Source organism: Doryrhamphus excisus, linkage group LG10, assembly GCF_037039965.1.
Source record: "Doryrhamphus excisus strain RoL-2023G ecotype Guam linkage group LG10, RoL_Dexc_Guam_v1.1, whole genome shotgun sequence".
In the NCBI taxonomy this organism is placed as follows: Eukaryota; Metazoa; Chordata; class Actinopteri; order Syngnathiformes; family Syngnathidae; genus Doryrhamphus; species Doryrhamphus excisus.
Window position 1 is genome coordinate 13,613,122 of NC_136366.1, and position 27,564 is coordinate 13,640,685.

Here is a 27,564-nt window from a genome sequence, read left to right on the forward strand (position 1 = left end):
GGTCTCCATCAGCTTCTGTTGTCATGTGGTGTCGTGAGGTGCTGCTTGGAGGCTCCGCCGCCCTGTTCTCCTTACTTGGGCTGTGATGAAGCCATGACGACTTGGGTGCTCTGTCTTTATCGCGCTCCGTCTTCACAGAGACACCAGGCGGTAAGAATCTGGGGAGTTCCTCTTCTTCCTCTTTAACATGCAACTGAGGGCGACATTCTTGTTGACGACCAGTTGTCTGAAAGATGTCTGCAAGACACAAGGAATACGAACTCGATTTAGCTCAGACATGATCTTTTAGATGCTTCTAATGGAACTCGCTATAAACTTGACTTAATGCACACATGACCTCCAAGATGTCCTAACTTTACGATACTTGGGGGGTTAACTCTGAGCATGTTTTGCTTTTTCTTTGGCTTTTTGGCAGCACGAATTCAAAAAAGCAGCCCAGATGGTAACCAGGGAACGCCTATGGGTTTCCTCCGCCATCCGACCTCGTATAAGCGGAAGGATATGATTGGTGGGTGGGTGAGTGAAAAACATTTTCCAAAAAACAACACCCGTTTGACCAGGACAGTCCAGGGAAAACAACACGTTTCACCGCCCTAACTTATTAAGAAATTCATATAAGTTAAAAGATGACCTATACCTTTTAGCACAGCGTGATTCTTGTAAACATATTCTAGTTGTTGTCGAAGTCGATCGTTCTCCTCCCTTGTTCGGGAAAGTTCCTCCTCGTACGACACTATCGTTCTTTCAAACTGCGAAAATATCTCATCTGCTGCCGACATTAGTCGCTCCTTCACCAACTCTTTCAACATGTTGCGGTTGTCTTGCAAACTACTTAAAACGTCGCTTTGTCTCTCGTCTTCTTCAATTATTTGTTACTAACTTCCGCCTTTTTCTTCCTTTGTGGTTTTTACGGCGGTTATCTCTCCTTGACGTTACGCGGCTGCCATCTTTTGGCGGTATTGAAGACTGCTCAAGATGAGAACTGGGGAGCAGTAAGAAGAGCTGCAGAGAAGTCACAATATAAATGCTTTAAAATAATAATAATAATAATAATATATGCATGGTGGATGGTCGAGATTCAGACAGCATGCAATATTGTCCAAAGCAGTTTCCCCATTTCCTCAATGATGATACCCACTGCATCATGCGGTTCCCCCACAGGAATATAACTCTGTGTTACTCCCTGTGAGACCAAAATAATTATAATAATTAATTAATAACATGACAAATTCATTTTTTGATAGCATGTAAAAGGTGATGCAACATGACACTTTTTGTGAATATCAGAAATCTATTGATAACAATCAGTCATGGTCATAAACACTGGAACCCCTGTGTCCCACCCTCTGTCAGATTGAAAGGGATGATAACTGAGGTTGCTGTATATTAAGAAAGATACAATATTGTGCACTATTTAAGGACTGGCGCGGATCTCAATGTAGAACCTAGACAACAACAAGACTACAAGTAATGAAGAAGTACATTATTGACGCACATTATCGCCCAAATAAAAGATGTGGAATGTTGGATCTGGACCCTGGGCTACTGCCTTTCTGTAAGAATGGAAAGGTATTAATTCAGTTTAATAAAAGTGTGTGTCAGTTTTTACACACACTTGTGCTTTAATTAAAAAAAAGTTTATTTGACGTTTCTTTGTAATTTGCAATAAGCATGACTACTTATTGATTGATCACTCAGCTACCTGAGCAGGAGAGTGTTTGCGCGTGCGCAGTCAACATGTGGGTCACGCGAAACCGTATTACACAAACTTCAGCCCTCCGCCAATGAGTCGCTGAAACAAACACTCTCGCCCTGGTAGCGGCGAGAATACGCACATTGAGCATGGATTAAAATAAATATTGACTATTGTTAGCTACAGTGAGATGTCCAATGAATACACTGTTTACACTGGCTAGATAGAGTACCTGTAGTAGCGGTTTTCAGGGCGCTAACTTGTGGGATTAGTTTGCATGCAGCTGACAGCGGATGCTGACGACGGTGGGAAGGGCTGTGAGGTGTTCAAGATGGCGGCGCCCTGTGGAGTGAAGCTACTCTAACAGGTAAACAGCTCCGATTATTTTCATTCTAATTAATTTTTTGTACAGATAACACCAGTGCATGTTTGTTGTTTTCCAAAATAAAGACTGGCTCCATGCCTCACTGTCCTGTGATTTGCTGCGACTGACAGGCCAGAGAAAATCCTGACCGAGTGTCGGTCGCTGCTGCCAGCTAACGTTAGCTGTTGGCTGTGGGACTGACTTGTTTTTGTAAAGACCCTGTGATGATTTTTTAGCAGCAATTCACCCAACAAACATTTCACCTAGCTTTCCTTGCATGTGGTGGTGTGTTTGAGACTACGCCCGCTTCGCACAACAACGATGGTTACATATTTGTATAATCGGATAAAGTAAACCCAACCCTGGCTATTGTTCTCTGCGAGTTGTTTACGCCAAGCAGTAGCAGCAGCAGGCAGTGGTCAGTATACACACACATACACAGAGTTGCATTGGCGCACATGCTTGCGTCGGTGCACATTGCAACATTGCATGCATTGCTGTCATAATGCATGATAAAAGTTAACATTATATTATTATAGCCTCTTGTTTGGTGAATCCCATTCCAATGTACCACCCAGCTCTGAAGGTTACTGTAAGAATGAATGAGTTCTCAAAATTAGCATGGCAGTTTTTTTTCAATGTTCAAATAATGATGCTTTTGTCAATTGTTTCATTTAACTGCCACAATCCTGGCTCATCAAAAAGACAAAATGGGTCACTAGTTTCTTGGCCTCCTCTGCACTGTCCCATTGAACCATTTTCACTCAAGTCTCGGTGGCAAATGTTTCTTTTTTATATCGCTCACAAACAGTTTGAACTTTTTTTTTTGTCATTATTACGTTTTTTTTCCCTGAAGCTTAATGTTAATGTATTGTGTGCATTAAAGCATGATTCTGCAAAACATGTGAAATGCAGCTTTCTTGCTTCGATTGCAATTCTCTGGAACATTTTTTTGCCGTTCATTATGTTTTTTTTGTGATTCTGCATCAAATGTGTGATGAGGTTGGTCGTGTTAAACTTCCCCAGTTCTGTGCCACCACGGCAATATATCAAGGGATTTGAAATGCAGCCGGATATTAGATCAGGACATCCCCACTAAATACACTAGCACATGGGGACTCACGTGGGGACTGCATTCTGAATCCGACACTCCTGAATAAGTGCTGACGCAGGTCACAGAATGGACTGTTTGTTATGAATTGCCCATATCAGAGATTTTAGATGCAGGCCGAGAGAATACGATTTTTGTTGATATTAGACTGATATCCAATATCAGTATTGGATGGGGACAACCCTAATTTCTAGGGTGCCTTAGTGGACATGACCCACCCTTTGGCAGCCTCATACGCTGCACACTGACCATAATGACCAAATCCTCCCTTGGTACCCAAACTGCAACCCATGACTGATCATTAAATTGCTAACTCACACACAGCCTCACCGTGACTTCTGTGAATGAATCTTAAGCATTTGTCATCCTGTTTCTATTTGTTTGGGAGTGACGCTTGCTGCTTACTGGCGCTTATCATGTTATCCCTGGGGGGAGTTTTTTAGCTTGACACATGACTGCAGTAAATAAAAGGTCAAATGTGTTGGAATTTGATTCATGTTTTCTCCATGAGTGATACTGTAGTTTTGGTAGCGCACAAGAAGAGTCTTTGCCAGCGAGTGGAACAGCTTGTCATTTGTACATTGTTAAATAATGCCTGTTTTTACTTCTACTTATGTGGTTTTGCTCATTGTTCTGAGCTAGTGAGTTAGTGCCTATGATACGTACAGTCAGCTGTACGCTGTCTGAATGAGTCGTAAACACACAGGAAATAATGTTGCAGAGACATGAGGTTTAATTTAGTTTGGCACCCGTGTGTTCCAGAGGTGCCTGGAGACTGAATTGGTGGGTGGCCCCAAGGGAGTCCTCCAGGCAGGAAGGGACGGACACCGTGTGAGAGAGAGACACTGCCTCCACCTCCAGCACTGCCACCATGGCTCGGGAGCAGCCCAGCATGGGGGATCTCCTCCCGCTCCTGGAGACCTCCGACCTCCACCAGCTAGAAGAGATCAGAGGCCTTATTAATGAGCAGCTCAGCACTGGTAGGGTCACTTTTTACATGCTTTATTTATATGCCACCGTCTTTGTGTCAGAATGTAACACCCGTGTGTCATATTTTTGCAGAACGAGGGTCTGTGCTGCTCAACGGGCTGGTGGACTACTTTTTAGAAACCAACTCTTCCGAGGCCATGCATATCCTCTGCTCGGTCAGAGAACCACATGACAAGGTCTGAAAACATACAGTTTTCCCACAGTATTATTGTTCAATTCTCAAGCCTTTTCAAATGTAAATAATGAAATGGATTTAATGTTACAGGGACTGAAGTGTTCAATTTAAAATGGAGACCATAACACTTTTCATTCATTTGAATATACTGCGGTGCCCTGGTTAGCGTCATTAATTCGTTCCACAAGGTCTGACTCAAACCAGACTCTAACCAAGGCAACTTTTTGACTTGAATTCGATAGTGGTCTTCACCTACTTTGGAATGTTGCTGTCACTCGCAACCTTCCTCGGACTCATAGCGCCGTATTTAGAGATTGTCGCACTCTGTGGAAAAAATACACGGACAGGAGTTATCAACGCAGAGCATCCATTTTTTGGCCAAATGTTTCTGAATGTTTTACTGTACACCTACTGTATGTGCCTTACAGAGTGCCATAGCAACATGCAAACTAAGTATCGCAAGATTTTGTCTTGGGTGCGAGATCCAATGTGCGCCATATTGCATGCTAACCAGGCGGGCGTATGCAAACCAAGGCAAAATTTTAACAGGAATTTTGGATGTTAACCGAAAAAAAATGCACTAACCGGGATAGACATTAACCAAGGTACCACTATCATAGTGTTTTGTTTTTGGTTTGAAATGATGTTGTATTCAGGTACTCCCGACTTTCTCCCACATTCCCAAAATATGCATGCTAGGTCAATTGGAGACTGGAAATTGTCCATAGGTATGAATGTGAGTGTGAATGGTTGTTTGTCTATATGTGCCCTGTGATTGGCTGGTGACCAGTCCAGGGTGTACCGCCTCTCGCTTGAAATGACAGCTGGGATAGGCTCCAGCATACCCACAACCCTAATGAGCATGACATGTAATGAAAAAGTATGTGAACCTTTTCGAATTCACATACTTTTTTTTGTAAGTGTATATCTAAATAGGACGGAATGGTAGTAGCAGCATTGTTAACTAATACCCTCATCTCTCCACCTGTCTCTGCAGCACCTTCTGGACAAGATGAACGAGTGTATGACCAAACAGTCTTGCCGGCTGCCCACCCTCACCATGCTCGGCCATGTCATCCGCAAGCAGCCTTCCTGGATCCACAAGATTGCTCGATATCCTCTTCTACTCTCACTACTCAAATGCCTGAAGGTAATAACCCGGTTATGTCATGAATGAACACATAACAAGTTTCTTAAAATAGTGTGTGCAGTTTTTGCTAATGTCCTGCAGCACATTCCAGTTTTGTGCATGTCTACGATCTTATCCCTGAGTTTCTTTGTCAACCATCACTGAAAAGTGTCCGCATATCAACGGCGACACGGTCAACCACTTTTGTCGACATTAAAAAATTGCTATAAAAGATTGTTCCATTTATGTCAACATGTGGTAATATTGTCAACTTCCTCATTATCGATAAACGTGAGTTAACAGCATCAATATCTAGTTACAAAGCATTAAAGTAAGGCGTCAGTAACTATACTACACCGCAGGAAGTACTGTACAGAACCGAAAGTAACAAAAGAACAACAATAAGCTCTTCCAATGCTAATATGTGAGTCTATATTATGCCTTATGTATATTATTTTCTCTTATGTTTACTACATTGGTTAACACAAGTGTAAAGGTGACTATGTGGATGTTATTTCATGCCTAAAAAGCCCTAATAATGTTAAAGAGGACCTATTATGCTCAGTTTTCGGCCCTTTGTACGCACAATTAGAATGACCATATAAGGAAGCGTGGCTCCCTGTCACAAACAGCTTTTTTGAAATCAAGCTGTCGCAGTCATCCCAAACTTGCTTCCAAATGCGCCTCATGATCTGAAACTTTGGTAATATAATAGTAATAATATTAATATTATTATTACTAATATAATATTAATAATAATAATAAAACGACAAATCTAACAACATTTATAGGTCAGGAAAATGGAAAAAACATAATAGGTCCTATTTAAAACATGTGTTTAGAAGCTCATCAACAGGTTTGGTGTATTCCAACTATGAAAATATTTGAAAAATATTTATATCAACTCTGTCACATCCTCATTTTATTCCTTTGGCAGACTGATACGGATGTTGTGGTGCTGATTACCGGGGTGTTGGTGCTGATCACACTACTTCCCATGATTCCTCAAGCAGGGAAACAACACCTGTGGGAGTACTTTGACATTTTTGGTCGCCTGGCGTCTTGGAACCTGAGGAATCCTGGTGAGATATGCATACTGTGCACCTTCAATACCGTTTATCAATGGAGGTTATGTATTGTCAATCACCCAAAGTGACCTCTGACCCTAAACAGAAACTTGTCTTGTTCACAAATCTATATCTTGTATCTATTCAGGGCATATTTCAGAGGTTTACTTGATCCACCTTCACGCCAGCGTCTACTCGCTCTTTCACCGTCTCTACGGCATGTATCCTTGCAACTTCGTGTCCTACCTGCGTTCTCATTACAGCATGAAGGAAAACATGGAAACCTTTGAGGAAGTAGTCAAGGTGAGGCGCTATTCTCACCTCATTTTAATCAAAATGTAATCAAATTCAAAATGTTTTTAACCTCTTTCCTCAGCCAATGCTCGAACACGTCCGTATCCACCCTGAACTAGTGACCGGAACCAAGGATTACGAGCTTGACCCCACCAGGCAAGTCTTGCAGCATCAGCCAGAGTTTGAAATGCATGTCCACTCCATGTGTTGGGCTTAACGGTCTTATGTTTTACCGTAGGTGGAAAAAGTATGAAATCCACGATATTGTCATTGAATGTGCCAAAGTCTCTCTCGACCCGAAGGAGGCCTCCTGTGAGGAGGGATACGCCACCATGCCTGAGAACTTTTACCCTCAAATCCACCTGCGGCCACAAGACTGCACGTCCAGCCCTTACACAGACCTCTACAGCAGCTATGGTTAGTTTAAATAACGAGGGAACAAATCCACTGACGTTTACCCCTTGGCTATGAGTACAGGATGTACATTTTATTATTTTTCTTGAGCACAAACTGGAATGATTGGATCAGTTAGGACAAAACATCAGAACACCTTAGTTTTATTTGTATTTGCAGTGTTTTCGGAGATGTTTTCACTGGCGTCCTTATGTTTTGGAAGACAATGAATATGGGGTAATAGCTATAAAAGCAATCTTCACTCGCTAAATGTACTGCAAAAAAGGTCAGTAAGGATAATTCATAATGCCGCCTACAGAGAACATACTAACTCCTTATTTCTAAAATCACAAATACTTGCTGATATAGTTCATCTTCAAACAGCTAAAATAATGCATAAGACTAAAAACAATCAATTAGCTAAAAACGTCATCCAATACTTCTCTACAAGAGAGGAGAAATATGATCTCAGGGAAGAAGTACATTTGAAACACTTCTATGCTAGGACTACGTTAAAAAGCCATAGCATTTCAGTATGTGGAATCAAACTATGGAATGGATTGAGTAAGGACCTCAAACAATGCACAACGATGAGCCAATTCAAGAAACAATACAAGCAGTTGATGTTTGCTAAATACAAGGATGAAGAGTCTTGAACCAGTCATGATGTGCTATATATATCACTATATTGACACTTACTATGGTACACATTATGTCATTGGATGGTCATATCACCTCATACTTCGGTACGAGGTGCATTATTAAAAATAAAACCTTAAACTGTATTATGGAAAGCAGGAAGTGAACAAATGTAACAGTTACTGATTGTAAAAGTACCAGATGGAGGGGTAGGATTTAATAAGCTTTGCTTCTTCCTACTCCTTTTGGACATGTGGAACTGGGAACTGATTATGGGATGCACTCAATTGTAATCTGATGCATGTTCAAATGAAATACTACCATTACCATGAGTTGTAAAGAGTGTTGGAAAACATCACAGAGATGATTGATCCAGACATGTTGTCTTCTCAACAACAGGAAGCTCCTCATCGACCCCGTTCTCCACCCCACGGCAGCCCCTGCCCCCGCCCTTGTCTTTGCCCCCCTTCTCAGGGACACAGACAACCAGCCGTAGCCCACAGACTTCCAAACGCCAGGTAAGAACATACCTGAAAAGTTCTTCGGAGTTGAAACAAAGTCATATTTGACAAAATATGCATGTACAATGCTTCAGATTATAAATGATGACACTCACGCTAACCAGGAAGTTTTTTTTTCTTTCCTTGAACAGAACTCCACTTGTGAACTTAACGCCTCCTATGGGGGTAAGGACCCACTATGGAGCCCCTCCTCCTTGTGTGGAATGGCTACACCCCCTTCATCCAGGGGCATGTCACCCAACTTCGAGCTCTCCCACAGTGCCTCGCACCTTCCCAGCCGCTTCCACAACACCTCGGGTCAGTTAATTCCCAACACCTCTTCAATATCAAATATTCTCTAGAATATTTTTGATTCTTTTACTCACGTGTTGTTTTCGTGTTAAATGTGTCAAGGAGGGAAAGGAACACCTGCCTCCAGTACTCCAGCCACCTCATCACCACCTCCCACACTATCAGATGACTTTCCTATTATCTCCTTACCGGCCAACACAATCCAGTCCAGTCCACCTAGAAAAGTGAGCTCAAATTTATCTACTAAATTGCCATAACTTTTACATTTTAATGTAGTGACGGTATGTGCATGCTGGGTGAGGACAGCATGGCCTCGGGGCTTAATTTGACTCAGTGCGGGGGCGACACTGATAGCCACAATAAAAGAGATCGGTGTTGTGTGTGCTGAGGGACTTGTTGGTACTGTTTGGTTCTGACACTTGAAGAGGACAACTTTAGTTGAGTATTAGGACAACGATGAATGGTAGTTAGTGTTACATGCACTGTTCGACAGTATTTAAAAAATATATTTCTGTGTACTAAATATCCCATGCTATGATGTGCACACCTGCGGCTTGTCATATATGTATACAAATCTAGTTTTCTCTTCACATTTAGTGGCTTTTCTACTGGTGTGCTCTTTAGAGAAGTATCCCTTCTCCACCTGACCTAGTTTATTTATATCATGCAATAAAATAGAACAAGTAAATTGTATTCAAACTGTGGGACTTTGCAGGAACGGAGACACGGAGACAGTGGTAAGCCTGCCCTCGTGAGACAGGACCCTGTGAAAGACTCCGAAAAACTTGGAGCCCCAAACAGAGGTATGCATAGATATGCATTGGTATAGTTCAGTCCAGGCCATCGGGGCATGGGAAGGGAAGGGTAACTGTGTTGAAGCATGGTGTGTAGGAACTGGTTCACGGAGTGCACCCTTAGTTAGATTAGATGGTAATATTGACTCCAGTAGTAGTCATGCCTGGATGAGTCAAAAGCCTTTTACTTGTGCTAGCATGTAATATGTTTTCCTGTTGAAATGTTCAATTTCTTCAAACATGTTAACAATTGTGACATTATGTCATCATCAGATGCAGGAGATGCTGAGAATGTGTCCATGACATTGACGGAGCTGTCATTTTTCATGAAGAAACAGGAGTTGGAGCTTCAGCTTAGAATTGAAAAAGAGAAAGAAGAGGGTGAGCTTTTGGTTTTTTTTTCTACATTGCAGAGCGACATCCAGTCTGTCACATACCCCATACAGGGTTATCTTTTGGGAAAAAGTCTCAAAAAATAATTGAATATCACAAAGTCTAAAATCAGTATTTCTCACACACTGCAGCATTTTCTTTATTCTGTCTTTTCTTTTTTTTAATATGTGCAGCGGCCATCACAGAGGAGCTTCTGAAGATCACTGAAGATAAGCAGGAGCTGTTAGGCCTGAGGGGTTTTGACTCGCCTTTCTATCGCACCACTGAGACTCTGACGGGCTGCCAGACACAAGACAAGAACCTCACCAACAGCCAACCTGAAGGGTCCGTCATGGACACACGCCATGTGGTGTCAACACCAGACAAAGTGGAGAACACCGCAAGTACCAGTGGTGTCGAACGCGGAGGGGGAGTGGGAGATACTCGGAGTTCAGCCATCGGCCTTGAACAGTCCTGGCCCTTGTTGACTGGGTTTACACCCATTGATCACCACCTGTATCGGAGTTCATCTGCCCCGGAGGACGAAGTGGGCAAGTTTGGGATGTTCTCGCCAAGTCCATGCAGCAAGACTCCTGCCCCGGTGCCATACGAGGTGTTCTTTGACCTCGCTTTGCCCAGGGCAGCCTCGCTTTACGTGGGCCAGAAGACGTCCGAGGCCATTCACAAGGCGGCACTGGAGAGGTCTTCAAGACGGGAAGAGGGGCTAGAAGACGGGGACGAGGAGGGGGTTGTGACTACTTCACCACTGGAGGTGCTGGATCGCCTTGTTCAGCAGGGGAGTGATACTCATGATAAAGTCCTTAAGAGGTAAGAGGCTTTTTTTTTTCTTTATTTCGAACATCATCCAAAGCACAACAAACCAAACATCAACATACACATGTTCGAAAGGGAATGGGAAGAAGTCAAGACTTATCTACTCCCACCCCCCCTAACCACCCAGATTCCAACCTCATCCCAACAAAACATATATTATTCCTTGTCTACCAGAATGAAAACCCCACATCCAACCACCCTCACCAAGTTTGAGGCACCCAACTACGTGCCACGAGCAACCAGTTCATTACTAGTCATCGTATCGTACATAGTCCAGTACAAAAGAAAGAAAGGAACCACTTCAACTATACAGTCACCACACCAGTCATCACAAGCTAACATGGATATAAAAAACATCAGCTTTGTTTTGTTTTTGTTCTACTGTCACCCATTTCATATCACACCAACATTCCATGCAAAGTACTTAGAGCAGGGGTCTCAAACACGCAGCCCGCGGGCCAAATGTGGCCTGCAGGACACTAGTTTGAGGCCCCCGCCTTGATAAGTTTGATATGGATGCTGTATGGTATCATGTACCCAGAAAAAATTATTACGTTTGATTAATGTTCATGTTAAAGGTTAAATAACTGTTAATAGTTATCCTCCCTATCCGTGTGGAAGTGGTACATTTTTGGCTATTTAAGTTTGAAGGAAATAACTTGAAGACTACCGTTTAGGTCGCTAGCTCTCTAGTTTGCGAGTTAGCATGTGTCTCAAGACTTAAGTTTTTATTATTTGTTGTTTTATTATTATTATAATATTTATTTATTACTGATTGATTTTCTTTATTGATTTGTTTATTAATTTTTCATCTTATTTTGTGTAGAAAAATAAAAACTAAGATATTTGAGAACAGTAGAATGTTTTATCAGAGCTTTTCTTGTAGAAAATTGGAACCAAAGCGAAGTTTTTTAAAAAAAATTTTGTTTTTAATAAATGCGTTTTTTTTTTTTTTTGAAAACCTTATGCAGCCCAGGCTCACCCAGACCCGAGCTCCAGTGGCCGCCAAGTAAATTGAGTTTGAGACCCCTGACTTAAAGGAACTTAAACAAGTGAAAAAACTACACCGTTGTAGTATGGAGTGGCCTTTTATTTTTGCCAACATAACACGTACCTGTGCATTAATCATGCAGCGTTCATGAAAAATGTGAGCATAAACAACGTATAAACCTGAACAATCCAGTGTGTTTTAATGTTGTCCATGCAGCCCGCCTGGGTTCTTTCCAGTCTATTACTGTTGTGCAGTTGAAAACAAGTACAAGTATTGTTCAGTACCCCGCTGACCCAGCTTGTTTATCTACTCTCCCATGGCTTCGCTCCCATCAGCTGCATCTTAATCACAGCGAGAACAGTCTTACATTTATTTTGTCAAAAGACGTTTTTCTATCATTCAGGTATGATATGTGTATGATATGTGTGTCCCAACATCCCATAGTTGATCATCACACCGTGACTGACATTTACATTTAAATTCCAGTGGAGTCTGGTCTCAGAAAATGTGTTACTTCCATTCTCTCCTTGGACAGATTACCTTTGCCAAGTAAGTCAGCTGACTGGACGCACTTTGGAGGTAACTCACACCCGCTTTCCTCTGCTGATAATAGAAGCAATCATGAATACTGCAGGCTGCACGGCGGAAGAGTGGTTAATTAAATTCCACACTCGGCCATCTCTGTGTGGAGTTTGCATGTTTTCCCTGTGCATGCGTGGGTTTTCTTCGGGTACTCGGGTTTCCTTCCACATTCCAAAAACATGCTAGGTATAATTGGCGAGTCCAAATTGTCCATAGGTATGAATGTGAGTGTGAATGGTTGTTTGTCTATATGTGCCCTGTGATTGGCTGGCGACCAGTCCGGGGTGTGCCCCGCCTTTCGCCTGAAAGGACAGCCGGGATAGGCTCCAGCACCCCTGTGACCCTCGTGAGGATAAGCGGTAGAGAACATGCAAACTCCACACAGAGATGGCCGAGGGTGGAATTGAACCCTGGTCTCCTAGCTGTGAGGTCTGTGCGCTAACCACTCGTCCGCCGTGCCGCCTACTGTTAGGACATGTTAAAGCTAAATTAGCATGCGTTTGTATTATTTGGTTGTTTTGGGGTTAACCTCAGGGTCGGCTCCTACGGATGAGCTTCAAACGCTGCGCAGCCAGCTGCTCCTGTTGCACAACCAGTTGCTGTATGAGCGCTACAAGAGGGAGCAGCACGCTGTCCGCAATCGGCGCCTTCTGCGGCGCATCATCAACGCCACTGCACTTGAAGAGCAAAACAATGCCATGGTAAGTGCATATGATGGATCTTTAACCACATTTGGCATTTTAATTCTGCAAAATATTAATCTAAGTTTTGGATTTTTTTTGTGCAGAAGGACCAGCTTAACCTGCAGAGTGTGGACATCATGTCTCTGAGGGAGAGTCTACAGGTGGAACAACAGCGGTACAGGCAGCTGTGGGACGACCGGGAGACGGTGGTGACCCGTCTGCACAGTCAGATCAGACAGTTGCAGCAGGGACGAGACGGCTACGACACCAAGAACCAAGAGCTCCAGGTACGTGTCATTATACAGGTAAGAACTTTGGAATTTCCTAAGCGTCGCTGATGTTTGTTCCTGCAGAGCAAGTTACAGGAGTGTCAGAAAAGGATGGATGAACTTGAGGCAGAGCTTCAGGGGGCAAATAACCGAGTCTGTCACACTGGACACCTGCTCAAACAGATGACCATCAAGGTACCGTATTTCACTTTTTTTTAACCGTGTACATTTTCTTTGGTAATGGTAATGGTTTAATTTCATTTGAACATGCATCAGATTACAATTGAGTGCATCCCATAATCAGTTCACAGTTCCACATGCCCAAAAGGAGTAGGAAGAAGCAAAGCTTATTAAATCCTACCCCTCCATCTGGTACTTTTACAATCAGTAACTGTTACATTTGTTCACTTCCTGCTTTCCATAATACAGTTTAAGGTTTTTTTTTGTTTGTTTTGTTTTTAATAATGCACCTTGTACTGAAGTACAAGGTGATATGACCATCCAATGACATTATGTGTACCATAGTAAGTGTCAATATAGTGATATATATATAGCACATCATGACTGGTTCAAGACTCTTCATCCTTGTATTTAGCAAACATCAACTGCTTGTATTGTTTCTTGAATTGGCTCATCGTTGTGCATTGTTTGAGGTCCTTACTCAATCCATTCCATAGTTTGATTCCACATACTGAAATGCTATGGCTTTTTAACGTAGTCCTAGCATAGAAGTGTTTCAAATGTACTTCTTCCCTGAGATCATATTTCTCCTCTCTTGTAGAGAAGTATTGGATGACATTTTTAGCTAATTGGTTGTTTTTAGCCTTATACATTATTTTAGCTGTTTGAAGATGAACTATATCAGCAAGTTGAAGTATTTGTGATTTTAGAAATAAGGAGTTAGTATGTTCTCTGTAGGCGGCATTATGAATTATCCTTACTGACCTTTTTTGCAGTACATTTAGCGAGTGAAGATTGCTTTTATAGTTATTAGCCCATATTTCCACACAATAAGTAAGATATGGTAGAACCAGAGAGCAATAAAGAGTGTGGAGTGATTTCTGATTGAGAACAAATTTTACTGAAATATTTTTCAGTATTATATTTTTTTTCTTTTCTTTCTGTGTGAACATTTTGGATGGAATCACACTATTTATGGATCATTTATGATAGTGACATGATGATGTTTGGGTTAGAACACCCAAAAAAAATCCAACATAAGATGACAAATAGTGTGCTCTTGTTTATAAACAGAGCTGACTGGCGGGATAGCAAGCGGGCAGACATTTGGATTTGTCATTTCATTGTCTCTCGACAGACTGCAGATTGTCTCCAGGCTCAGTAGCCGCGACGATGTCACTCATTCTGTGTTTCGGGGTCAACGGCAGACCGTGAGCAGTAATCAAGTCGTGTTGATTCAGGAAATTGGGCATTTCATATCATAAGCAGCCACATGGTCAACTCTGAGCTCACCATTTTAGGTTTTCACACCTGACAAATACACAGCATGGTTTCATGAAACTAAATGGGGGAGGTCAGGATGAAACATTTATAATTCTGTTTTAAGTTGTTTACAGGCATATTTGCAAGGATTTTCTTCAACATCGAATAGAGTTTCTACCTTTCAAATCGGTCAAATTAACAGATGGGATGCATAATTGACGTATGTCTTGTTGCATTCCATAACGTTTATGGCAAAGTTGCACCAAGCACAAGAGAAGGTTGCATACTGATGTTTAATGCACATTACAAATGTATAGCTTAATAACTACACTCTGCTATTGTTTGTGCATCCTTCAGCTGAGCAACAGTGAGTGCACCCAGCAGCAAATGAGCTTCCTGAACAAGCAGCTACTGCTCCTCGGGGAGGCGCATAAGCTGTCCAAGCAAGAGCTCCAGCATGTAGGTGCAGATAATACCAAGGTATGGTAGCAGGACGACTTTAAAGCGGATGAAAGTGTAGTAGAATTGTTCCTGTCTTTCTCACATTGTGTCCCGTTCCCCTCGTGCAGAGACCCACCACCCAGGAAGCCCAGATGCTACAAGCATCCTGCAGAAAAGAAGTGGAGGCTCTGAGACAGAGCCTGCTGGTTCAGAGTCAGAAACTCGAGGCAGCACATCACAGGGCCGCCGAATTGGAGACACTCCTCTCCAAGAAGGAGCATCTCATTGCAGAACAGAAAAAGTTTCTCGAGGATGTAAAATGTCAAGCAAAGTGAGTGTCACTGTTTTTTGGACTTGAATCTGAACATCTTCATCTAACCAGTCCACCACCTGTTCCTGTATGTATCACTCTTTATTTGTTCTAGATCAAGTTTTCAGGATTTGCTGCGTGCTCTTTTTCTCACTTGAACAATTCACATGCATCCTCCTACACTCCTTTTCCTTCTCATCCGCTTTCTGGTTGTCTCTTCAGGGTAGAGCTGCAGGCCTCGGACAGCAGATATCAGGCTCAGAGAAGAATCACTCAACTGCTGCAGACTGAACTCCTGCAGCTTTACAGCAAAGTTGAAATGGAGGCTCCAGGTAACGGTGCCGATTGCTTGCCACCGGGGGGCAGAGCGGAGCCACACGCAGCTGCTGACTCCAGGTTTGTAGCTCAGTATCACAAATTCAATGCTGTACCTCAGCAAGATACATCTCACACCATCTCAACATTGCACGCTGTTATAGTTTCGCCTGCATAAACAATTTGAAATGCATACAAACACTTATAAAAGATGAATGACAGGGATAGATTAACATTTATGGTTATAAATACCTTCATTGAAGATGTGATTTTTGATGTGATTGAAAACAGGAAGTTGATGGTGGTCAATTTGGCTGGCACTTAATGGCTCTGGGAAAAATCATTTCAGGCAGACCTCACAGCTAGGAGTTCAATTCCACCCTCGACCATCTCTGTGTGGAGTTTGCATGTTCTTCCCGTACATGCGTGGCTTTTCTTCGGGTACTCCGGTTTCCTCCCACACCAGATTTGATACATACTATTCCATATAGTACACACAACATAAAAATACAGCCAGATATGACGGTATGTTATTGTATTGACTCTAAAGCTTGTTTGCATACTCTTTTTACTATTATAATTCTATGCGTTTCGTAATTGAGGCACAATGCTCACTTAAATGACTTGCAATGACAATATACGTAGGTACGCTATATTCATCATGCAGCGTCTAAAAATATTTATTTAAATATTTCAATATATTTTGGATCCGGTTAAAAGAAGAATAGGCTGCACGGTGCGCACATCTAGACCCGAGTTCGATTCCAAAAACATGCTAGGTTAATTGGCGACTCCAAATTGTCCATAGGTATGAATGTGAATGTCAATGGTTGTTTGTCTATATGTGTCCTGTGATTGGCTGGTGACCAGTCCGGGGTGTACCCCCGCCTCTCGCCCGAAGACAGCTGGGATAGGCTCCAGCACCCTCCGACACTATAATCACGTGTAGGAATGGTCGGGGAAAATCCAAGCATTTCAGCCAATAGGAGACTTCCATGTACACAACTTGATATTTGTGGGGTATTTTATGAAAATAAACTCACTGGATCCAGTATTGGTTTGATTCATTTCTTTTTGTGTTGTTATTCTCTGCTTTAAAATCACTCTTTTAATTACATGATTTTCTTGTACAGCATCCTGGTGCCTGATGGACCAAGTAAAAGTTGTACTAACGAGGAGATGGATGGTCGACCACCACATGACTCACCCTGCGGTAACGGCAGCACTTTATTACTAGGGCAACCAAAGGCAAGCAAATCTTCCAAGACTACAGCCAACTCGGTCAATGGCAGCCAGGAGCCAGGCCCGTCCCTAGTAGTGGAGCCCCCCCTGTCCTGCCCCAACACCAATCTGCTTGCACCTCTGCCCGCATCTGACACACCTCTCACCGTGGGCTCCTACCCCAGCGCCAAAAGCTTCCTTGGCATGAGGGCGCGCGAGCTGTTTCGCAACAAAAGTGAAAGCCAGTGTGATGAGGAGCAGCCATCGCATCCTCGGCTCGCTGGCCTCGCCCACGGCTTAAAGACTGAGCTGTGCACGGAGTCCCCGTGCCCGGGTTACATCGCCCGTATCAGCCCCGCACCCTCCCACACTCCAACTATCTCGACCCAGCCTCTTACCCCTGCCGCTTCTGCCACCTTACCCACCAAGGATCCCTCTGAGCCTAAGCAGAAGGCCCCCAGTCAGGAAAGCCCCCGTAGGAAGGTAGGGCTGGGGCCCGGCGGAGGGCGAGGCCTAGCAGGGACAGGGAGGCCCAGACAACAACCGCTAAAGATCATGGACTACAATGAAACGCATCATGAGCACAGTTAGAGACACAACTGAGCCGGGGAGATTGAAGCTTGAGATTGAGATCTACAAATCAGCAAAAGAGTAATATGTCAACAACTCTTTCAAAGTCAGTGTTATTTGTTCCATTCCTTTGAGTGGACAACAGGATTTCATTCCCCTCCTTCTTTTTCCTTTATTTTCCCCAGACAATGACGCAAAGCTTTATGTACTAACAGTGGATATACTGAGCGGTGACGCACCTTCAATCCATTCATATAAAGTATAAGTATTTTTTGCTCCTACATAACGATAGAGAGGTTTATCATGTGAAAAGCAAAGTGTTGACAGAAAACTGTCCCTAACAATGGACCGGTGCCAGTATATCTTAGGAAGCAGTGGCAAAACTGCAATCGTGCTGCTCTGTAAGGGTGGTCCTTAGATTACGGACAAGTTCAATTTCTAACCTGTGATGGACAAATGGCACCATACACAAATGAAATCAAACACTACCATCTTAACATATTGTTGCAGTCTTGTCTGCAATGATAATCTCATCTCTCAGATCTTGTAACAGCGCACATAATCCATGACCCCTTCTAGAATTCATTAGTATTCGTTAAACCTCCTTAATAAGTCCTGTTATTCTGTATCACTGTTACTACTTCTAGAGCGTTCTTGTGTTTATGGACCAAAATAGCATTTTTTAAAATTAATTCACAGGAGCGCATTCATGACCAGGAAAACATCGTAAACCGAAGACTGTCTGTATTTCATTTTTCAACACTGTCAGCTATTCCTTGCGTCTCATTTGAGCTGGGTGTTAAAACCTAAGTCGCTGTTTCCTGGTGTTCACGGGGAGGTGAAAAAACACCATATCATGATTCAGAATCAAAAACTAACATTTCCAAAACAATTCCAGTGAGTTTTTGTCCAGAATGATTGTGCTATGTGTGTAGAGGAACATGTCCGTTCTTGGATTTCCAGAAGGATACAAAATGGAAAGTGTATTTATGCATTTTTATCGACACCACATGTATTTGCATTATCTCGTTTATTCTAAATTCTAAATCAGGAAGTGACCAAGCTCTACGATATTAACATTGCTTCATTGTATTCTTCAATACTACCAGGAATCATCAGTCAACAGAAGTATCTTGTGTCTTTTTCCCTGGAAACCTTCTCACTAAATCCTGTTGTCCACCAGGAACTCCTGCTGTCATTTCCTTCTGCTGCGCTATCTATAGCATGTTCAACAATCCACTTTAAATGCCAACAGTAGTAATTAATGCAACCTAAGATGGAAGGTACACCCTGCACAACCTGAAGAAAGCAGGACTCGTGACTGGACGACATGGCGACAAAGAACGTTTTTAAAGCAGTGGCTTGTGTTTAACTGTGAACAATAAAGATCGTCTTCAATGTTTTGCACTATAATCCTGAGTGGCTTTTTTTATTTTCTTTGGCAATTCGGCCTTTGGGTTTGCATTGAGGTGTCGATACTGCAAATGTTGGTATCGATCCAATACAGTCATTGAATTAATTTGTTGTTTAACTACATAAACAGAACAAAGTAATACAATTATCCCTTTTATTACACCTTGTTGTTTGATTAAAAAAAGTAACAATTTATTTAGCCTACAAAAACAAAGAGTTCTTTATGCTATCAGTATAGCATTGACACTTACTACCTTTCGTATCGATAACAGGATCAACACCCGACTCCTGCTTGGCTTTACGTTCTCATTTTGTGCATTGCAAGTGTAATTAACACGCACAGGTGAGTGAAATAAGTGATGTATGTTGTTTTCTTAATCTTTTAGTAGTCATTATTTGGTCGAATATGACGTTTTTTAATCGAGTGAGCGTAAAAGTCCTACGCTATACCATAGTATAAACAACTCTTGCTCTTGCTAGCACGGCATAGCTTAGCATAGCATAGCAAGGAAACCCATTTTCCGTAACAATGCGTAACAATGATTGTAATATAATTTTATTTAGGAAAAGTACGCCGAACTACAAGGCAGTGGTATTTTTCAAGCCTGTCTATGTCTAATGTGTGCTTTACTTTCCAATCTCAAAATATGTGTTGTTTATGTTGTTTAAAATCCCCCAAACATCATGATATAGTTAATTTTGCAAGGAAATCGTGTTGTTTCACCAATATCTAATAATTAAACTATATATTATATTTTTCCCGACTATAATTTTAAAAAGGCCTTTTAAAAATTCATTGAATGCACCAGCTGTTCATTTTTATATTCAGAAGCTATTTAAATATTGTAAAGACGCCTCTAATTGTCAATACTAATTGTTGTATGCTTTGCTTCCAGCAGAGGGCACTGTTGCTTCATAAACCCCGAACGTCAATATTTGGCCTCAACAGGTGAAGACAGTCAGGTAAGTCAGATGTTGCTCATAATGGTTGATGATTATTTCACCCACTATGGCTCTAGATTAAATGAAAATTAATATTTTACCTGAAATTTATGTTATTTATTTATTCCCCACACATCTATCAATAAAAAATAGTATTTATTCTATTTCTTTGAATCATATTAACACAACATAATAAAATATGTTATACAATTGTTTAGATAAATGTGCATAAATATGTAAATGTACAATACCCACACAAAAAAAACCAAAACATTGTGTACGAATGTGTTCTGTCTTTTGTAACCAGCTCTCAAACGCCAATCAGGCCTCCCTGGTGCGCTCATCCTGCTTCTGAGACAAAATCCGAATTATTTTTTTGTGAGCATAACCAACCACGTATGATTACTTTATCAAACGGCGGCATATGTGTTTTATGAGAGTCCAAAAAAAAGTGTTATGATTAATTCACCAGCATTCCACCAGGTCAAGGAAATTGATGCAGTATAATTGGGCACATAGGGAATCCATGGCAATTTGTGCTTTCAGACACTACTTGAGAAATTAGATGTCGGTGCAAATGTGAAATTGCTCCTCAATGTTCTCAAAGATTCCATGCAAATTTAAATATAAATCTTAAGTATTTCCAGCAAAGGGATTTTTTTCTCCTTTTTTGTGTGTGCCAACTTGAAATGAAGCCCTGTGAAAATGATCTGAATGAAGTGAAAATATATGAGGGGTTGGGAAAAAGACATCCAAGCTTGTGTAAAGTTGGGGCTGAGCTATGCGGAGGTGCTCTCGGTAAAACCCTCATGCAAGAATTCATTAGATTCTTTTTGACAGGAAGTAAAGTTTTGAATTCATCTGAAGACGTGTAATTATAATATTCAATATTCTGTACGTACACCTATGATGCAAAATATAACTCAAGACGTCCGTATAACCTACTTTTTTTTTACTCAGCCTGTAGAAGTTAGAAGTTACAGACGTACAACATGAGCTCATATGAATCGGTGTTAGTTATACGGCTTTAAATAATTGACTGGGAAAAGTAGAATATACTGTATGCTGCTGCGTTCTGTACAGACGGTGCGGGTTGTTCAATTCCCGGCTTTTAGATATGCCCAGCGCCAGTCCCAAGCCTGGATAATAAATGGGTTGCATCCGGGTTAAAAGCTTTGCCAAATTAAACATGTGATTGACACGTAATGGTGGTTAAGGTACAGAAAAATTAAATGATTCTGCAGCGTTAAAACACTGATACTTTAGCTTTTACATTGGTAGTTGACTTATTATTGTCATACATTCAAAAAGAAATATTTTTTTAAGCAATGACTACATTTTTGGGGGCCGTAATTCATGAAGAAAGAACACACATTTCCCCAATATTACCTTATTTTCTGGAATTTTTCCATAATGCAAATGTGTCCACAGTGTCAGAATACGCCAAAAAATATCCGAAATTCAGCAGGTTACTGATTCAAAGTTCAAGGTTTGGAAGAAGATGGAACATGTGAACCGTCAAAGGTTTTGCTTCCAGTGGTCAACAATCAAAATATATGAATGTACTGTAGCTTTAATTAGAAAAAAGTTGTTTCGGATTGTATATTAATGCAAGATCAAGATAAACTGATCTACTCCAAAATGCTACTTATATTTAAATGTTGGTGTTTATTCCTCACGGAGAAAGAAAATGCTAAACAAGAATATTTTTGGTATGCATACTACATACTGACACTCTGGAAAACGGCTTCATTTGTCCTCATTAAAAGCTTAAAAGTCCATGAATAAATAATCATTAAAGCAAAGCATACTTTCTCCCCTTTTTTTTTTCTTCCTCCAACTCTTCAGGCTCATGCAAAACATGCAGACTGAATAAACATGCTCCATAAAGGCTGTTTAGAAGAGTGCCCTACCCCCTCTACTTCCACGTTGAAACGGCTGACATACACCTAAACATCAGTTCCTACATTGGCTCTTGGCTTTGCAGGGAGCGGGAGAAAAAAAACCCAAAAAAAACAATTGGACCGCCGAGAGTCAACTGAATGCATTTAAGTGAGGATGATGAGTCTGTCTCTCTCTTGAATAAGTAAGGAATTCAAACTTGAAGGCGAGAAGAAAAGAAAGAAGACGAGCGCTCACAGACCGGTCCCAGTGGTTTAATTATTTTAATTATCTCTCCTCTTTCAGCTTTCCTAAAAAAAGAGGCCATTAAAGGATGCCCGTTTGGGTTAATCTGATTAAAAAAACAAGATGGAGGGAGAGATGAAAGGCTGCAGATGTCAGTGCTAATCAGGGAGTTAAAACTGCTATTTGTGAACTGGGACGCTTGTTAAAGTGGGTAGAAAGTGTAGGCAGTGTGAATGTTTTTCTTTTCTTTTCAGTGTTTTTTTTTTTGCCTTCAAAACACCTCATTTCAGCAGGCTGCGTTGATAAACTGCCTCTTGTGCACCTCCTCAAGCTGACGCCATGTTTGATTCTTGTGCTGCGTAGCAGATTGCGGCGGGTCAAGCAAACATGCACAACTGCAAAGGAATAAGTTTAGTCTCAGTTAACGTGATGTAAGTAGTCGTTTTCTTGAAAGACAACTAATGAAGGCGAAAATATTTATTTATTGAAGTGTACAATGTGGTGCTGAAACAAAAGGCTTGTTTATTCCCTGGTGTATGAGTGAATGGTGGTGGTTGGAAGCCACTTTTCTGTTAGACTACCACAGAGCAGCTGTGTCTCCAGATGTAGAGTACCACCACCAGTGAATGACTAACAGGTGCCTCCATTATTATTATTATTTACTTTTATTTCCTTTCATTTTTGATACCGGTTATCCACACAAGGGTCGCAGGCACGCTGGAGCCTATCCCAGCTGTCTTCGGGCGATAGGCGGGGTACACCCTGGACTGGTCGCCAGCCAATCACAGGGCACATATAGACAAACAACCATTCACACTCACATTCATACCTATGGACAATTTGGAGTCGCCAATTAACCTAGCATGTTTTTGGAATATTTGAGGAAACCAGAGTAACCGGAGAAAACCCACGCATGCACGGGGAGAACATGCAAACGCCACACAGAGGCCCGAGGGTGGAATCGAACTCGGGTCTCCTAGATGTGCCCACCGTGCAGCCTATTCTTCTTTTAACCAGATCCAAAATATATTGAAATATAAAATATTTTTTTAGATGCATGTATGATGAATATAGCGTATATTGTCATTGCAAGTAATTTAACTGAGCATTGTACCTCAATTACAAAATGCATAGAATTATAATAGTAAAAAGAGTATGCAAACAAGCTTTAGAGTCAATACAATAACATACCGTCATATCTGGATGTATTTTTATGTTGTGTGTACTATATGGAATATTCATTCATTCATTCATTCATTCATTTTCTACCGCTTTTTCCTCATGAGGGTCGTGGGGGGTGCTGGAGCTTATCCCAGCTGTCTTCGGACGAGAGGCGGGGTCCACCCTGGACTGGTGGCCAGCCAATCACAGGGCACATATAGACAAACAACCATTCACACTCACATTCATACCAATGGACAATTTGGAGTGCACAGGGAGAACATGCAAACTCCACACAGAGATGGCCGAGGGTGGAATTGAATCCTGGTCTCCTAGCTGTGAGGTCTGCGCGCTAACCACTAGATCAACGTGCCGCCTTACTATATGTAATAGTATGTATCAAATCTCTATCAAAGCAGTAAATTATGTTTTTTGCCTAGTTTAGAGCAGCAGCATCTCAGGGGGAAGCAGCTGTCTATAAGTTGATATATGTAAGCATGTACTTGGCCTATAATTGGAAGGACCTATTGTTTTGGTGAGGCTCCAGCAGCCGTATGTCGGGCTAAAATGCAACACTGTCAGCTGCCATAATGCAGCGGGTTTGTAAAGTTCCTCTGACGGCAGCGCTTGACATTTGTTCAGGCAAGAACGAGCACAAAACCAGCACAGGTGTTGAAGCCGCTCCATGGCAAGAGGAGGGGGGGGGGTGGAAAATTAAAAAAAAACAAAAAACAAAACAAAGATCTACTTTCAATCTGAATCAAGCAGAAGGAATGTCCTGAGTGTGTAGAGAGATGGACGGGAGCCCATGCAATATTAAAGCACCATGTCTGGCGATGCCAAGCATGCCACTCCTCTCCGCCGCTCCCGCCCTCCCGGCTTCGCGGCCATCGGCTCTTCCCTCAAGGTGACACTTCAAAGCGGGCACGCAGACGTGGCAGGCCTAGCTGTCGGCATGAAGCCAGCCTCACCCCCCCTTCTTGTTCTTACCATCCATCCCCCCCCTTTTCCCTTCTTCTATCAATACCGCCTCAAAGCCACACAGTCCCTACCCCTGCTGGGGCCGGGTCAGCGCCAAGATCCACGCTGCTCACCGCCTTGGGAGCCCCTGTCAAAAAACACACCCACCCCACCAGCTTAATTAATAACGGGCCATTTCTAATGCAAACCTTTTTGAATCAGTTTCCCTCCGATCCTGTTGTGAGGCCCCGACAGAAGGCAGACAAGGAGATGAGGGCTGGTTGGGGAGGCGTCCAAATCATCAGGATTCCAATGATTGGGTTCTACATGCATTATTCTTCATTCTTTATTTTCTGTGTTGCTGCCTGTCTGTCTGGATGTTTCTGCAGAGATGTCTCTCTTCCACAGATGATTGGAAACACTCAAACTAAAGAATGTAGGGCTGCTTTTCTCAGCCTGTCTGACAGGTGGGTTAGAAGAAATCCGAATGTATACACACACACACACACACACACAGTCTGCATCAGCTGGTTCCCCAGGCTTGTAATCACCTCTCAAACCTGGTGGGAGAATTTTACGCAGAACGCCGTGATCGATATTTGCCGATCCGTCTGCCTGCATCACCCTCAAATAAAAGCAGATAGCAGGAGACAAGGCAGCACTGGCAGGTCGTCGGGAAGGTGGGAGGGGGGGCACGTTTGATGCCTGCGAAAACGCTCATCAGTGTGTAGAACCAGCCTCATCTCGGCACGTCGGGTCACTGCCGCCTTCACCCTGAGCAGAGCACGGCTGATTGTCTCTCTGTCGGGGTCAGCGGGGTTGTTGTTTTTTCCGAGGTGAGAGGACGTAGCTTGTCCGACGAGCTTGGTTCAGGTTTTTAATAGGACCTCCACTCCTGGCACCTGGCAGACCCCCCCTCACAACTCGCCCCACCCTTGCCTTGTCCCGCTAGTCCTGAAGTCAAGTTGTTATGGTATTCTTTTACTCAATGCAAGCAATCCTCGTCTGCCTCATCTTTTGCATTCTGGGTGGGCTAAGCAGGAGAGGAGAGGAACTTTAACAACTTCAGTCATGTTTCCACAAAGTCAGACAATTTCATGGTACATGAAACCAGGCTGTGTAGGCAACTATGCGATATCATGCCGCTACACTAGTCACCTATGTCATACAGCGTTTTGTCATGATCATCAATGTTGAATGACTTTAAATGTAATTACAAAGGAAATCACGATGAATAGTCAGATAAAATGTCACGTCTTAATGCCAACAAGAACAGGTTAGTCGTAATACATTTACGAGTAAGAGTGCAATGAAATAAGGCTTGCAACCATACAATTTTGGAAAGCTGCACATTTCTATGTGGCACAAACATCCCAAACATATTACAAACAAGTAAACTTTGGACTGATACATTCATTCATTCATTCATTCTCTACCGCTTATCCTCACGAGGGTCGTAGGGGGTGCTGGAGCCTATCCCAGCTGTCTTCGGGCGAGAGGCGGATTACACCCTGGACTGGTGGCCAGCCAATCACAGGGCACATATAGACAAACAACCATTCACACTCACATTCAAACCTATAAACAATTTGGAGTTGCCAATTAACCTAGCATGTTTTTGGAATGTGGGAGGAAACCGGAGTACCTGGAGAAAACCGACGCATGCACGGGGAGAACATGCAAACTTCACACAGAGATGGCTGAGGGTGGAATTGAACTCCGATTTCCTAGCTGTGAGGCCAGCGCACTCACCACTAGACTACCGTGCAGCCAACTTTGGACTAATACAATTTGTGAAATTGTAAACTGGAACTGAATTTAATTGCTGACTCTAATTTGCCCATTGGTATGGACATGTTAGTGTGATTTTTTTTTTATATATGTGCCCTGTGATTGGCTGGCGACCAGCCCAGGGTGTACTCTGCCTCTCACCCAAAGTCAGCTGGGATAGGCTCCAGCACATATGGATGGATGAATGCATATTTTTCTTAGATTTGTGGCATAGAAAACAATCTTCTAAATGCATTTTTCAACACAACCAGAAGCATTTACATGTGGAATAACACGGAATAACACCCATATTTATAATATATTCTCTTTGCATTCATATTAACAAATATATTATATCATAGTAAATAAGCCATTTAAGCATACTTTAAATGTATTGAAATTAAGTAAAAGTTCAAGTACCATTTGAGCATCTCATGGCTGAGCCGAGTGGCCCTGGTTTTCGGTTATCCAAGAACGGCCACATTCTTTGCCTTCACAGTTTTTGACAATGAAATGGAACCATACTGCTTGGAAAACGGTGTGTGTCCTGCAGTGTGCGGGTAAATGGAAACATAAGGTTGTGGCTCAGCCATGAGAGCATTATGGCATTTAGGGCAAGGAACTGGTTAGCTGACACACTGCTATAATTAGGTAGTAATAAATAAAAAAGCAATGAGGGTGCATCTCAACTGTGGCCATTAGAGAAACCACAGAGGTTGCTTTTAATGGGAAAAGAGTCACCTGTCGGCCTGGAAATAGGCACACTTTCTCTTTCTCCAGCTAGGCCTCATACGCATTTATTTAGTGCCCTACTTGGAAAGTTCTTACCAGTGTTAAACCCCACAATCCCTGAACCTTTAAAAAAGCCAACTGGGGTTATTGTCAGCGCTAAGCAACCTTGAATACAACCTCATCTGTGCATGGGCAGTTCCTTCTCCCCACGACAGTGCAGTAATTAACACCATTAGCGTTGTATTGTCTTTTAACTTTGGAAAAGTGGGCAAGGCCTACATTCTGTCTCAGTCGAGACAACCATTTTTCTTGCAGAAATCGGTAATCCGGTCTTTTTCATCTGCAACAATGTCGCCGTATTTCCTCCCTACCTGCTGTTCATCTTGGCGACAGGCAATGTGCATGAGCGGGTTGTAATGAGTCAGGCATCGGGTTTTAATAAGCAGAGCTTTACCCGCAGATCCCTCTGTGATTTGCATCCATGTCGGACACGAGGCGTAAAGCGGGGTGATTGATTCATAACTCGTCCCATATTGCAACAAGGGAGGGGAGCGAAAGATAGAGGAAGGCCCGTAGATTTATTATCAAGCTCAGCGACAAAAGGGAGGAAGAGAGTGTGCATATGTTAATCCTCTGGCTGAACGATGATCAAAGACTGGAACAAGCTGAGCCCTGCTGATCGCCTCGGGGCAAACACTGCTCTCCAAGCAGCTGGGAAAGTACGCAGACGAAGAATAAACAGATACCTTGAAAAATCAATATCTACGGTTCGGGCTGTGGTTTGGCGTGAAGGTCAGAGAAGGAGACAGTTTGAGAACCACTGGGTGCTTTTAGGCCAATTTAAACAGAATTAGCTTTTTACAGCAGAGCTGTGTCCAAGCCTGAAGCAGGTTCAAATCGAGGTTAAAAAAAAAAAAATACACAGATGCTGAAAAAACATGAAATTCTGGTTCACACATCTGAGCGT

At 42.3% G+C, this 27,564-nt stretch overlaps 1 protein-coding gene and 1 long non-coding RNA gene across 3 annotated transcripts in view; both read left to right on the forward strand.

The window, feature by feature from the left end:
• Positions 1–1,709: 1,709 nt before the first annotated feature.
• Positions 1,710–18,905, forward strand: tsc1b (TSC complex subunit 1b). Its single transcript, XM_058064261.2, has 22 exons — positions 1,710–2,060; positions 3,931–4,148; positions 4,231–4,334; positions 5,331–5,483; positions 6,400–6,544; positions 6,678–6,832; positions 6,906–6,979; positions 7,062–7,240; positions 8,255–8,373; positions 8,508–8,673; positions 8,770–8,891; positions 9,383–9,470; positions 9,735–9,842; positions 10,028–10,661; positions 12,194–12,237; positions 12,775–12,941; positions 13,028–13,210; positions 13,277–13,387; positions 14,993–15,115; positions 15,205–15,407; positions 15,609–15,782; positions 16,835–18,905. The coding sequence occupies exons 2-22, from the start codon at positions 4,040–4,042 to the stop codon at positions 17,511–17,513; spliced, it is 3,840 nt and encodes a 1,279-aa protein (XP_057920244.2). The 5' UTR covers positions 1,710–2,060; positions 3,931–4,039; the 3' UTR covers positions 17,514–18,905.
• A 213-nt stretch (positions 18,906–19,118) lies between these two features.
• LOC131119937 (uncharacterized) overlaps positions 19,119–27,564 on the forward strand; it is a 47,235-nt gene continuing 38,789 nt past the window's right edge. For both annotated transcript variants that reach the window (XR_009126618.2, XR_013629277.1), the window contains exons 1-2: positions 19,119–19,248; positions 19,802–19,868. This is a non-coding gene — a long non-coding RNA (uncharacterized LOC131119937). The remainder of the gene's footprint in view (positions 19,249–19,801; positions 19,869–27,564) is intronic.